Source organism: Empidonax traillii, unplaced genomic scaffold, assembly GCF_003031625.1.
Source record: "Empidonax traillii isolate 1590-97213 ecotype Southwest subspecies unplaced genomic scaffold, ASM303162v1 scaffold590:size398203, whole genome shotgun sequence".
NCBI classification, from domain to species: domain Eukaryota; kingdom Metazoa; phylum Chordata; class Aves; order Passeriformes; family Tyrannidae; genus Empidonax; species Empidonax traillii.
Genome location: NW_020955783.1, coordinates 218,872 through 233,595, shown reverse-complemented (window position 1 = coordinate 233,595; position 14,724 = coordinate 218,872). Strand labels below are relative to the sequence as shown.

General features: G+C 33.8%; 1 protein-coding gene across 2 annotated transcripts in view; it reads left to right on the top strand.

The window, feature by feature from the left end:
- The window catches only part of TARBP1 (TAR (HIV-1) RNA binding protein 1), a 36,659-nt gene that overhangs the window by 10,551 nt on the left and 11,384 nt on the right, over window positions 1–14,724 (top strand). The window contains exons 11-20 of one of the 2 annotated variants that reach the window (XM_027898298.1): window positions 1,161–1,257; window positions 1,551–1,726; window positions 4,651–4,748; window positions 5,960–6,121; window positions 7,777–7,970; window positions 8,675–8,927; window positions 9,009–9,197; window positions 12,434–12,633; window positions 12,775–12,846; window positions 13,347–13,467. In XM_027898298.1, the coding sequence (XP_027754099.1) occupies window positions 1,161–1,257; window positions 1,551–1,726; window positions 4,651–4,748; window positions 5,960–6,121; window positions 7,777–7,970; window positions 8,675–8,927; window positions 9,009–9,197; window positions 12,434–12,633; window positions 12,775–12,846; window positions 13,347–13,467 (1,562 nt within the window). The remainder of the gene's footprint in view (window positions 1–1,160; window positions 1,258–1,550; window positions 1,727–4,650; window positions 4,749–5,959; window positions 6,122–7,776; window positions 7,971–8,674; window positions 8,928–9,008; window positions 9,198–12,433; window positions 12,634–12,774; window positions 12,847–13,346; window positions 13,468–14,724) is intronic. The other variant, XM_027898299.1, reaches the window with a different exon arrangement.

Genomic DNA, 14,724 nt, shown 5'->3' with positions numbered 1-14,724 from the left:
TTAAATTATTACGACTTCAGTTTAGTGTTTATTTTCAGATACATTGAAAGGAATGGAAAATGGATTTTTTTTTTTTTTAAAACTTCAACTTTTGTGTAGCATTCATTTATTTGCTACTTAAGTACTGCAGTCATAGTGAACTTGATATAGTTTTGAATGTCAAAAGTCAAAACTGAACATTTTTAGATAATATACATATAGGCGATAAAAAAGGTAGGTCAGAGTTTGCTAATGATAAATAGCTTCAGAAGCTTCCTGCAGCCCAAGAAACTTCACTTGATTGTCTTATTGTTAGAAAAGTAACAAGTAAATGTTGTCTGTTGATATTCCAAGGTAAATGCTTCGCTAGAAATTTTAGCAGATTTTCTCTCCTTCCTTAAATGTTTTAGTCCTTGGTCTATATTATCTGTAATTCCATAGCAAATGTGCATTTCACTTCTAAAAAATGATGTTTGTAATTTTGTAGGCTTATATGAATCTTAGCTAATAAGCAGCTCTTCGGAGGAAAAATATCAGCTATGTCCAGCTGTTTGAACTGGAGAGTGTTTTGCTTTCTGAATTCCCAAAGCCAAAAACATCAGTAAAAAAAAACAAACCTAAAGCCAAGTTATGTACTACTATTTAAGCAACAATTTTATAAGTATGATGGTGTACTTCTGCATAAAAGATGGAAGAAAAGAGAAACTTTAGTTAGGGGTTTTGTGGGGTTTTTTTATTTCCTTTTGATGGAATAGCTTTCAGTTCTTTACATAATTTTTAGCTGGTCGAAATCACAGCTGATGTTTCTGCTGAAGTGTAGTGGAATTATATTCTTGGCAAATGTAATTTGAATTATGCTAATGTATTTTTAAAATCAATAGAAATGTTAGTTGGGAACTACTATATAATGTATGCTACTGCATAACACATTGCCTAAAACTGATTTCAGCGTAAAGGCCAATGAGAGTAGTCTCTTTGAGGCATAGAGGAAAAACAATTGTGTTAGAGTTTAGTTTATATCTAAATTAAAGAATGCACAAAATTATTAGTAATACTCTTGTTAGCATTAATTGGTTTTGTACTACTAATTTATTAAAGTAAGTTACAAAACCAGAAGTTGTAGAAATCAATACGAAGGTATTTTTTAGTTACTGTGGAAACCTTAAATTATCTTTAATCAGGAGAAAGTTGCTTTATGCCTGACTGGTTTGAAGCTAAACTTGTTGCAACCATGATTCTGTTGGCTGCTGATGTGGAGCAGATGAAGAATAAATACAGGTAAGTATGAAATACCTTATTTTACGTTTCTCTCTTTTTCAATCCCCTCACTCCTGAAGGATCCAGTAGAAGCCTGATCAAGTTGGGAAGCTGTCCACTTCTCTTTGCAGACTTTCAGTCAGCCTGGTCATTCCTTAGATTTTGTCCAGCTGTTGCTGTAAACATACTGGGTAACATTTCTAAAGATACCTGAGTGACTTGGAAACGTGTCCTACTTATTTCCATAAGTAACTTCAGCACTTAAGGCAGATACTCGGAAGAAGACTTTCTTTTTAATTTTTGTTTTTGTGTAGTGGAAAAACCAACATAGAATGGATTGAACTAGAGGCTTTCTTGAACCCTCTTCTGGATGTCTTGATGAAACTTGGCAGTAATGCTTACATACCAACTCTGAAAACAGATAAAAGCCTACAGCTTCTCTTGAAGTTATTGCAGACCCGTTCGTTAAAATGTTCCAATACGCAAGATGGTTAGTGATATCTTCCCTATACTGTCTTATATTACTTATAATAATATTAAGTGCAACTAAAGTATTTACTGTTTTACAGCTATATTGTCAAATTAATACTAGCCTAGAAGTGGTAAATGTAAAAGTTGGCAATCTGGCATGTCTGTTATAAAACTGAAGTGTGGGTGCAATCCTACAGGTGTCTTTAGGACTGGGAATTTCAAAGGTAGAAACCTTCTGGAAAAGCAATTGTTATCCATTGCAAATATTTATAGGCCAACATGTGGATTCTGTAAATCATTTAGACACTTCAGAAAGAAGTCAGTACAGAAACCTGGCCTAACTTGCTTAGTTGCCACAGGTTCAGCCAGAATCTTCCCTAAGTGCATAAAGCAATCCTGCTGCATATCCTGTTTTCTGAGGTGACTGCTAGGCTAAGAGGTGCTCACTTAGGTACAAGCCTGGTGATCTGTCAGTCTGGGAGACAGATCAAGCGCTTTAACTTGTAGACCTATCAGGAGAGTCTGAACAAAAGCTATGGTGTCCTTACCACTCCTTTTGTGAGAACTTCATCAGTTTGTAACCGATCTGTATGTTTTTCCTGAAAGCAAATGAAAAATTGCAGTATTATTTTCATGAGTTAAGATGCTGAACAGGAACAAGAGGGATCTTGGTGTTTGGTTTCTATTTACCCAGGTTATTTTTGGATTTTTTTTTCAGTGTTTTTGTAATATGGAGTACAAGAATAATTTTGGAGTGGGGAGCTACACATCTAGGCTCGTACATGGAAAAAAAGTAATTTCAGATTCTACATCCAGGTTTCATAGAGATGTCTAAATGCAGCCCTAAAGTAAATACCTGCCCTCATTTTAGCAAGTGTTTTATACATTCAACCCCCCTCGCCCTTGAATCTTAGCTGTTCGAAATATTGAACCTTAATTATGCAGGCTGTTAGAGTTCCTGTTGGGGGATGGTTTCTGACTGTTGAAGTGGGTTCCTTGAAATGAAACTAAACTGGAAGACATGTCCCAGCTACCACTGTGCATTCAGTCTACAGCACAAAGCTAGAACAAGCCTGAAACAGAACCCTACAAAACACATGCAAGTGCATATTAGGTTTTTACTTACCAAGAAGAATTAATTTCCTTGTTTGCCTTATTCCTTTATGTGCTTGCTAATGGGTCTGTAATGCATTGTTCCTGCTTTGGCAATTTTGACACCTGATATAGCATGTTAAGTTCTGCTAAGAAGGTTCTAAAGGTGTGGTAAGGCTGAGCACTGCAGTGCTTGCATCTTCTTGAACGTCCCCACAGATACTCCAGTACCATCATCAGTCTTTCAAGAGGCTTTCCGAATTGCACATGTAATTTTAAGTTAGACAAGGATTACTTTTCTTATATTATTTTCTACAAGGATTTTGTGCTTCTTCCTTCTGCACAGGAGAACAAAGTAATAAATCTTTTTTTCTCTGCAGCTGTGAATTGACTGTGGAGACGGGTGGGAAGTTTAACGCTGTAAAATACAGAATTTGTGTTTTGGTGTTGATTAAATGGGAGAAGAAAAGTCCTGTTTATCAAATGGTAGGGAATAATAAAGGAATTTAAGCTTGTGAAACAAAAATAACAGCAAGCAGGAAGTGTTTTATTTAAGAATATTTTAATGGAGACAGCCTGAAGCGCATGCTGAAATCAGCATTCTTTGACAGGTCTTACTGTCTTTACTGTTGTTAGATTTCACTCTTTTTAACAGTAAGCTTTTGCTAATTATTATTTTTGATAGTGTTACACTCAAAATGAATGGGGTTTTTTATCTGAAGAATTTATAAATTTAAATTGCAGAAGATGTTTTAGTGATTTGAGACTTATGATGAAACATGATAATAGTCTGACATAATTAAACTGTTCTAAACAATTTAAGCATTAGAAATGCAATGAACCATTTTGATAGAGAATATTGAAAGGAAGTACGATATGGATTTGGAATCTCTAGAAATATATCCCTTTATGTTTTCACTTTTTGCAGGTCTTCCATTTCATAATACTTATGCTACATAAAGTGTAACTCAGGGTCAACTCCAGAAAAAAAACCAGTAGGTCTTACCTCTGGGTAACTCCCTGGATACTGAAGCTAATGACTGATTTTTTAGAACTAGATGGTCATGCAGAGTATTTTAAATCTGTTTTCATATTGAGACGTTATTTCTTTGGCTTTCAGCTTGCCCTTACCCTTGAAGCACAGATTGAAGTGTGCTTGTGGTCAAATATGTTTTACCAGTCACCTGCCTCCCTTGTGTGACAAACTTGTGTCTTTTTGTTTGTGAAATACTATGCACATGTGGTATCCTTTGTAGCCTAGACTTTTCTTAAAGAAAGTATCACATCTTGTTTATAATCTTGTATTTTCATTTACAATGTTAAGCCTGAAAGCTACTTGAGTGAAATCTCATAAGATTAGTCTGTACTCGAAGATGAATTATTTCTAAGCAGCAAAAAAAGAAACAACCAAACCAACAGCCCCAAAATCTATAAACATTAGGAATGGAAAACCATATTTTTCTCACATAAAATTAATTGCTGGATATGAAAGCTTTTGTTCTTTATTACAGGGTCAGTTCATTAATAAGCTGTTTGTGCAGAGTGTGGGGAATAGCACAAAAATGCGTGAAAAGTTGGAAAACTATAATTTGGTCTTCTGATTTTGCATGGTTTTTGGTTCATTAATACATGATAAATCTCTGGAAAGGATGTAATCTTATTTGATTCTTTCAGCCCTATGGCTTACACTGCTAAAGAGTATAAAGCTGTTTTAAGGTGTTCTTAGGTATTTGAATATTATTGCTGTATAACTTTGACTCTGTAACATAAATAAATCTGCATGATATAATAAAATTCTTAAGGGAATTGTATTTCTATATGCTAATACTTTTTTTTTTTCTCACCACACAGATAGGGTATTGATTTTCATCTGGAAATCTCTCCTGACACCTGTGGAGAGTATTCTTGAATTTATTCTCCGACGTCTTACTACAGATGAGCTAAGCACTGTAAGTAATGATTATGAGGCATAGTTTGGTGTAGTTTTGCCTGTTAATTTGATTTACCAGTGCGCCTAATTTTTATATCAAATCTTGAAGCACCTGGAAAGTCAATTTACATAGGAACACTTCTGTTAACTTGTGTTGAGTGGGCACAATAAAAATAAAAAAAAATGTCTGTAGTCTGCATTGCTTGTTTCTTCTTAAGTCTAAAGAAATCATATTGTAAGAAATCACGAATATCATATACTGCATTGTATCTACTTGTATAGCTGTGGACATAAGATGTTAGGAGTTTGGAAACTTTTAGTACTTGGCCTGGTTATCTTCATTAACTGTCTTTCACTGCTTATTGCTGTGGCCAGTATTTTAAGTTTATATCCCAAAGAAACCTGTGACTTTTAAAGCAAAATGACTTAATGGTAGAAGAGGAATTTGACTTCTTTATAAATAACCTGTATCAAAGAACTGTAGTGGTTTTGAGAGAGAGAGAGAGGAGGTACATGTTTCTTTAGTGGCCAGTCACAAAAATAAGTGCAGTGGAAGAGTGATGTGAAAGTGGTCCAGTGTCAAAGCAAAAGTTAGAGTTGAATCCAGAGAATGGCATCTTAAAGTCAGTGGAGACTTGAAGGTATATTTTATCTCAAAATTAAAGAAGGAAAAGTTCTTTATGCAGTTCCTTGATGCATGGTTTTATGTTGAGGTGTTTTTTGTATATGAAGAAAAGTTGCAAATACAGGAAATAGAAAACTGTAAAACAAGCAAGATACAGCCATGAGATAAAATGTGGTTAGAGAAGAAGGGCAAAAAACACCATTGCGTATGCACAGGGTACAGTGGTGTGCTGTGGTCTGAAAGCTGAGTTGGATTTGAACAGTGCTCCTGATACTAAGGCTAGCTCAGGTGTTTTTACATGGCCATTCCTTTGGGCAGGGAAGTGATCTTAGCAAATAAAAGAAGTGGAGATTTCTTTCAGAATTTCACACTGTCTCTTCTAAGGCATACTCCAGAGCCCTAAAAGTAAAAGCACCTACAAGTTGAAAAGATTAAAACATAGTAACCCCCACCCAAACAAACAAACAAAACCCAAAGTTAAAGGTTTTTCGATTACAATGACTGCTGTTGTTTTTTTTCTGCTATCATTTTTAGTAGCAGTTTTCTCTCTGATTTAAGTTTCCTCCTCTTACTGATTCAGATTACTGTTGTTTCCTCATTTTCAGGTTGGCGACCTGGATCGTTGTGATCTGTACTTAGCTTTAATTCCAGAGATAGTGCGTTTGTGCTTGGAAGTCGACTGGAAGAAAATGACACCTATCAAGAATTTCATTTCATCCCTGACAAATGCATCTATTTGTAATCTTCAGGAGAGAAATTCCGAAAAGGTAACTTAACATTATTGACAACAATATATTTTAATATAAAACCAATAAGTAGTAATTAAAATATTATAATATACTAATGGTAAACAATCTAAACTATATTAGTATTTAGATTATAATATATTAATAGTTACATAGTCATACTATAAATGCAAGTTATATACAAGTATGGATTTTTATTATAAAGATACTTTATAATGCATATTAATATTATCTATAATGTAAAATTAAATAAGTTTGTGTCAACATGTATGTGTGTGTATATATTCCCTAACACGTATGTCTTTAGTTGGCATTGTAATGTTAATGTAAAATATCTGTAGCTAAGATATTCAGTACTTTTGTTTTATTATATTAAATTTTTTAGAAGTCTGTATACCTGAAGTAAAACTTTACATGTAATAATGGACTATGTATACTCAAAAGATTTTTCCTCAAATATGAACCTATCTTACTGACTAAGTCACAATTAAATGAAAATGCCTTTTGTATTAATGATCTGTTGAATTTCAAAGCTGGAATATACAGAGAAGAAGAAATGCCAGAACTCAGCATTGCTTTGCCTTTTTCATGTAGTTCTGTTAATGGTCCCATAGTTCTATGTGCTAGGCTAGTATATCTGAAATAGTTATATTTTCAAAAGATAAAGAAATAATAATAACTTCTATAAAAGAAGAATTAAATTAAGATTTGATGGGCAGTATAAACTTTGGTATTATTACTTGGTATTATTATTTTGTTCAAGAACAGTTAATACATTAAAAGATTGTAAATATTTTATTAGCTAGGTTTTCCTTTCTAAGGAAACAAAGAACAACATTTAATTTTATTTTTTCCGGTGTTTATGTGAATTACGTACTTACTCCAGTAGTTTCAAAGTTGACATTTTCTATTTCAAACTTAGTGTACACTGGGGGCCTCTACCAGCTTATTTTGAATTCAGGGAAATTACATTGTCATGATGATTTCTTCAGCTGCACATATAGTACATCTTCAGTTTAAGAAGAAAGAAGAAAATGCTGAGTAACTACAGATGAGAAAAGTCTTTTCTGTGTTTTGGACAGCTGAAAGTATCTTGGAGATATTTAAATAACATTGAAGTTTTCTTACTATAAGGGAATTACATGCTTATTGACTATTTTTTTTTAAATTGAGATTCTTTATTTCATGCCTATTTGAATATATATGTTCATCACAGAAAATAACCATAGTATAGTTGTGACCTTTTGGGTGCTTAGAGCAGCTAGTGTGTGGTATTCCAAATTTCAGCTATCTTGTTGCATGGGGTTTCTGATTAACTGGACCCACATCTTTTTTTCTAATTGCTAACTAGCAATATATATGAACTGTTACTTGGCAAGATAGAAGTGTTCCACCACAACTGAGCGAAGTGCTTGCATTTAATGCATAAGTGACTGTAATTTGCAAGATTTATATTTCTGTCAGTGCTTGTAACTTGTGATTTACTGCACTGTCCCAGCCGAGCTGTGTTAGGCACAGATAAGACAATAAGGAAGTAGAAGGATGCAGAGTTACTGCCTTGTGATGTCTGAAGTGATATTAAATTAGGACGATTATCAAATGTATCAGTATGTTATTTGTATCATATTAGAAGAAACGAGTGCATATTTGTTCATGTATGATTTGGTTTTATTTAGGAGCCGAAGGTTAAAGAACAAATTAAAAAAGTAGCTAGCATGGCTTCACTTACAGCAGTATGTGAGATAATGGATCAGAAGCTGGAAGCACACCTGGAATCCCTGCCTTCTGTGGATGCTCTGAAGAAATTTATTTTCTTTTCTCAATTCAATGAAGTATTAAAGAAACCATCTTATATTGAAGAAAAAAGTGGGTATGTTTGTGCTAAAGGTTCAGGAGTTGTCTGATTAATGTCCGGAAAAGTTGATTCATGTGAAGCAGTGGTGAAGATAGTGGATTTTCCTGTTCTTTCTTTGGTAACTTTTTGCCAAGATAAAAATGAATAATTCTGTACACTAGCTATTAACTCAGTTGCACTTTTGTCTTAACGTTCAGTTTTCAGAACATTAAAGCAGGCAGAATTGATCAGCCAAAAGTCCATTTGTTCAGCCTTCTAGTGCAATGAAGCCAGAGTTAGCTTTGAACACTGCTTACCCTTAGGCCTCCTTAAATATTTACACACTGCACAAAACCATGGCACGTACACAAGCAAGTTTAAATGGAAATTATTTGCTATTGGTGAAGGGAAACCAGAGCAAGCTAGAGGACCAAAACCCAAATACTTGGGTAACAAAAAAATCATGACCAACATATAGTAATGTTTCCACTGAATACTCTCACAGATGTTTATGACTAATGAGACTGACTGAGATGAGAGCTGATTTTACTCTTTTTAAAAACACTTCATTTTTATATTTCTTTTCCATGAACTTGTCCAGTCTCCCCTTGGATCTATATAAATCTTAGCATCTTAAAGTAGTATAGTCAGTTTGTATAGTTAACCGCTTCCTGATTGGAGTAAGAATGCACAGGATAAACTAACACAATATATATTTAAGAATAATATTTTTCTTAAAGCTTATGTGAAGAAACAACATCTCAAGGATGGGGAAAAATTGTTGCACGCTATCTTCGTGACCAGTGGATTTGCCTTCGTTTCATTTTAAATTCATTTCCAACACTGGCTCAAGGGTGTGAAGAAACTTCAGGAATGTCATTATCTACAGAAAGGTCCAAAAAAATTCTCCAGTCTGCACTAGAAGCCCTAACTATTCTTCCTTCAGACCAAGTTTTACCTGTGTTTGACTGCATGAAAGTCCTTGTTCCAAAGGTAAAAGATAAACCTTCACAATATAAATAGTTTTTGGGTGTTTTCTTGTCAAATGTAACACTTTATTCTCTTTATTTTCAGCTTCTGGACTCATCAGAGTCTCTCTGCATAGAAGCATTTGATTTGGCTTGGAAAATTATATCCTCTTTGAGCAATACACAGCTAATATTTTGGTCCAATCTAAAAGCTTTTGTTCAGTTCATCTTTGATGTCGAGGTCCTCGCTGTTGCTGCAATTGCAAAGGGTCAAGTGTATGCTAAAATAAAAGAGGTCAGTTTTAAGAATTCTTTTTTTTTTTTTTTTTGAGAGAGGAATTTAAATTGTGTCTGGATCTAAAAATGTGTTTTACATTTTATTTTCCCCTCAGCTGTTGTTGTGGATTTTTCCTTTCCAAAAAGGCACAAGTTTGAGAGTATTAAGATGACAGGTCTGAGAATTAGATTGAAGATAAGCAAATATATTATTTGTTCTTGTAACACAGAAAATGAAAAGCAGTTTCTTTGGTTTTTAGACTGTTTGCTATCTTCTGCATGCAGTAAAATTAGTTTTTTTGTCTTTTATTTTATTTTTACATAATGCCCTTCCTCTTGAATATTTTATTTAGGATTTGACACCTGTACTATCTCAACCTACTAATATTTTAGAAAAATTACTCCTTTTTCTAATAGTTTAGTCTTTATGAAAATGATGTCTTAAAAGTTAGAACAGTTCAAAACTTTTGTAGATGCTATTGAATAAGCCATCTTTACTTCCTAAAAAATGTCTTCAAAGCCTTTTTTTTTTTTTTTTTTGATGATGGTCCAGGTGTAGAAAACAAAAACCACAGTCACATTAGAGCACAATTTAATACTGCATGGTAAAACTGCTTCCATAGTTGAGAAGGGGCAAAACATAATTTTTACTCTTCCTTTGTAAGGTGTTTGCAGCTGCCAACACTCCAAAAGTACTTGCATATGTCACTGTGTTCTTTTTTGATTGTAAGTCACTAAAACTGTATTTAGTACTGTACTGTTGTTTCATCTTGCCTTTATACACTGGAAAGTTGTTTTTCTTTTTTAAGTAATCTTTTGAGGAGGGAGTGGGTTGTTTGGTTTTTCTCTCTCCTCCCCTCTGTGTGTCAATTAAAGGTTTATGCAGAATAGTCCACAATGACTGCAGGACTTTTACTAGAACAGGAATACATTATGAATTAGCTACCAGTATATATGTATGCTTAGACTTACTGTCTCATGCACTGCTTTGCACTTAGCACAAAAATCACATTAGGAGGGGCTGCAATGTTGCTTTCAAGTCACCATAAGTAACTCTGTTGTGGTATCACACCTGTAACTGTAAGTTATAGCAAATGTCTCAACTTTACAGAAAAATGGACGCTTCCTAGCTATTTAAAATTGTTGTGATATCCGGATGTTAGCCTCAATTATCTTAAAATATAATGCCATTTATTTTCTTTGGGTTCTTTTTGAAAACATGCTTCAAATAAATGTTTCTGTCATATATTAACTGGTAGAGAACACTTTGCATTTGTAGCTTTCATGTGGACCCAAGCCAAGATAAGATACATATGCAAAGATGGTAAAATCTCTCTTCCATTCTAGAAATTTATTAGCTTTTTCTTTCAATGAGTATCTGTAACAGCTAGTTGTATGCTCAGTATTCTAGTAACTGATGAGCTATAGTTAGGTTTTTTCCTTGCTCTTAAAACTTGTTTAAGTTCTTAAAATTACTGTCGTAACTTCAGCATTAGTATTTCAAGCATATTATGTAAGGTGTATTTTGCCGATGTTGAGAGTCTTGAGTCTGTGTGACAGCTATCCCATTGTCTTCAGTGGGACATACCATGACAGCAGGCATCAAGGAGCTAATGAAGGTCTCGTATACTCAACAAAGGGCGTCTGGTCGAGCCACCTTCTGCCCCTTCATAAGAAAATGAAGATAAAGTTCCCAAGCAAGTGCCTACTTACGTATATTCTTATCCCAGTCTTCGGCAGTCTCTGGTGCCATTGACCCCTTGTGTAATGGCTGTATAGTTGTAGCTACAGAGAAATAGAAAATGGAACTGCCTGATACTGATTTGTCACAAAAGCATAATTTTAATTTTGTCTACCACAGTGCACTCTGTTTTTTTAATAGTTAGAAGGGGTGGAAAGGGGGTATTTCTGAGTCAAAAAAAATGGAGTAGTGCTATGGTAAAATCTGGAGGAGTTTCCTCAGAGGTCCTAGAGCACTGTGTTCTTAAGCTTCATTTCTTCTGCTGCATTCTTCCTTTTATTTTGTGGTTATTCAAATGTTAGTTGTGCTAGAACTTCCTCTTAACTTCCTAGTGTGTGTGATGAACTTTTATTATGTTAATGAAGCAGTTGAAAAAATTTCTGGATTGCAAAATGCATAGTAAATGTCATGCTGCTTCCCTTCAAGTGAAACACAATAGTTCAATTTTGGAATTACTAGAAAAGTTACATTGCCTGTCTTTGCACTAGAAAAAAAGTTTGAATTCTTGGTAAAAACCCCACATGCTTCTAGCGTAGAGTTTTCTTTCCAGAAAGCATTTCTTCAGAGGGTATTCCAGTAGTTCCATTTTAAGCTCTTCATGAACTTCTTGGTGTTTTAGTCCTCAGCAATTCAGAACAACTTTCTCTACAAAACCGGCATTACTGTCAAAGAAGTGTCACATTATCAAAAGTATCATTTCAATGCAGGGAAGCGAAGCAGCTCTGTCCTATAAGAGCTGTCATATGTTTTGGAAAACCATTTTCACAGACAGCTCACTGACATCTTACAGGAATTTATAAAAATGCCTACCCGTTCATTCTAAATCTCCCTGTCCTTTCCCAAATGCTTGCAATTTCTTAGAAAAAAATCTGCTTTGTAACTGAAGTTGACTCTTGCACTCAGCCTAATGAAATCAGTAGGAATGAAAAGTTTTGGGGCCAGACCATTTTTTTGTTTTGTTTTATTTTTCTCCTTTTTGGAGAAGTACTAGATAGCAGTTTCAAATATCTTAAATATTCCCTTCTTAAAAACAAAAAATAAATGGTGCAAAGACATTTTTCCACTTTGACTCAAATACAAAGTTGAACATGAATTTAATCCTCATCAAAGAATTAGTGATATGGCTACCTATGTAAGAAATTTTGTTTAAAGTTTAATTTTCTTTTTTCTAAGTTGTTAAGGATTGATTAAAAACACCAGGTTTGTGCTCATGAAGTGTAAGCCCTGGTGTATTTGTTCCACTTTTTAGGAGATTTGTGTAAAGCATCTGGTGTAACATCTGTTCAAGTGGAGATCAGTTCTGTCTTTTGTTAACATAAGCACGTACTGAGCCAATTGTTGCCCATTTGCCTGCTCTTATAAATTGTAAAGAAATCGAAGACAGCATTAACCTGAGCAGAGACGGGATGCAAAAGATCATCAGAGCTACTAAAACAGACATCACTGCAGTATTATTCTAATAAGTTTGGCACTTCTGAAAATTAGATTTTGAATCTTATATTTCTTCTTTTCAGATAATTTTCAAGCTCATAGATCTGTCCACTACAAAGACTGGAGTCTTCAATGTAGTCCTTAGTCATTGTTGTCAATCTTGGATGTTTCCTAGTGTTGATGAGAGAAGTGCCTTGAAAAATGCTTTCTTAAATGCTGGAAATTATTGTGAGCTTATCACTGAGGCTTGTGTCTTTGGAACTGTATTTAGGAAAGATCAGAGGTATAAAAAAAAATCTTTGTGATTATATTTGTTATAGTTTTATGTTCTTTGTGTTCTTTTAAACTTTGAAATAAGTATTAAAAGCAAGTTTTGTATGCCATTCTGTTAATGTTGTTACTTTGTCTTCTTTCATCTCTGAAGACTTATTCAGGATGTGCATGCCTTCGTAGAAAATCTTGGAGAAAAATGTGCAGCAAACATTGTTACAGAAAGGTAATGACTCTGAGGATATATATTACAGTATTTGGTGTGAATTGTGTCTTTGTCATGATTGATGCTATGGTAGGAAGAGGCTGGTTTTGAATTCAGCTTCTTATCATAGAATATCTCAAGTTGGAAGGGACCCATAAGGAGTATATTCATAACCTTTGACCAAACTGTAAGCGTAAATTAGTTGTTAAAAAATTGCAGTTTACAGGCACAAAACTTCAGAAACTTTTTGATACACCTATTTCTATGGAAAATTGTTTTAAACACCTAGATGCTACTAAAGATCTCAAGATAGAAGCAGGGGCAGGTTATCTGGAATTCACTAGTGTTCTTCAGCAGCAACAATGAACAGACTTTAAAATTCTGGTTCTGGGTATGTGCATATTGTCTCACTGCAGACAACTTCATGGCTGTATGTTGAAGATGACTATTTTTATAATTTAGGAATTATCTTTGTCTGAACAAGTAGAGTTTGATTTTTATTTTTTATTGATATTTTACAGTACAAATCGAGATGATCACTACGTTCGTGTTTGTGCTATTAAATTTCTGTGCTTGTTGGATGGATCAAATATGTTGCATAAGACGTTTATGGAAGACATTTTCATCAAACTACTTGATAAAGTAAAATTAATTTCTCTTTATGTATAAATGTAATGTTAGTACAATTACTAAAATGCATAATGTTTACAATTGACAGGATGTATTTATGGTTGTTTGTCTAACCTGCCTATAGATTTGCCCAGTAATGCACTTTTTTTTGGTTATGAGACAGAAGTTAATTTGGCCAAAACAAAATAGTAAAAATTGCCTTTCGGGTTTATTTCTCTCTTTTTAGTAGATTTCCCGGATTCCTGGAACATTACCCAAATTCTAACCATTGTTCCATTAAGAATCTTCTTTCAGGCTGCTTTCTGAAGCACTGCATTTCACTCTAATGATTGCAGACTACCTTTTGAATTGAGAGAACTTTGTCTCCTTAGAATACCTTTATCAGTAGAAATAATGGAGAAGATTGGGGTCTGATTTTCATTTATGTCATAGCTGCTTATAGACTGACAGTAGTCTAAAGTCAGTGGTAAATTACTTCAGCTGCTATTAGAACATCAGTCATACATTCTGGTACTATTGAATTTTGCTTTTGTCTGAAGAACCAAAAAATGAGTTGGTCCCTCATTCTTCTCAAATATGTACTGGAGAAAAGTGGATAATATTTGTAATTGTGAAATTGATCAAGCAGGAAAAGTGAGCTTTGGAAGTGATTTCCTTACTTTCCTAAATATGAAGTTTAAACATGAACAAATAAGTGTATTTATATTTTAATATTAATTAGAATTTCAATCACCACATTATTTTCTTTTTAAGAAGTTAAGGTAATCGTTTGGGCTGTCATGTATTTTGAAGGCCAAAACAGAGCATGGAGGAAAAGAATCTAAGCTATATGAGAACATGAATTTCAAATGTTTTAAAAGCTCCATCTCATCTATTTTCTTTCACTTAAAGCATCTTATTGCAGAATATCAATTTCAGTCTCAAAACTAGAGCTGTAGTTACATGCTGATCTAATTGATAGCATGACTAATTAAATGTAGATGCTAAAGTAAAAGTATTTCCATTTGTATACTCATCTCTTCACTTAGAATCTTTAGTTCTTACATAACTAAATGACAACTTGAGTCTTCATGCTTCATTTTATGTAGTAGTATTTTAATTATACTTATATTTTAACTTTCTGATGTTTCAAGAGCTTTAAAACTAACATTTTCTGTGCTCTTAAATGAAATTACTACTTGGCATTGGGTATGTTTTTCAGCTTTCTGAACTTCTTAGAATTTTCTGAAAGCTTCAGAATTTTTCTTAATAACTTGAATTAATATATTT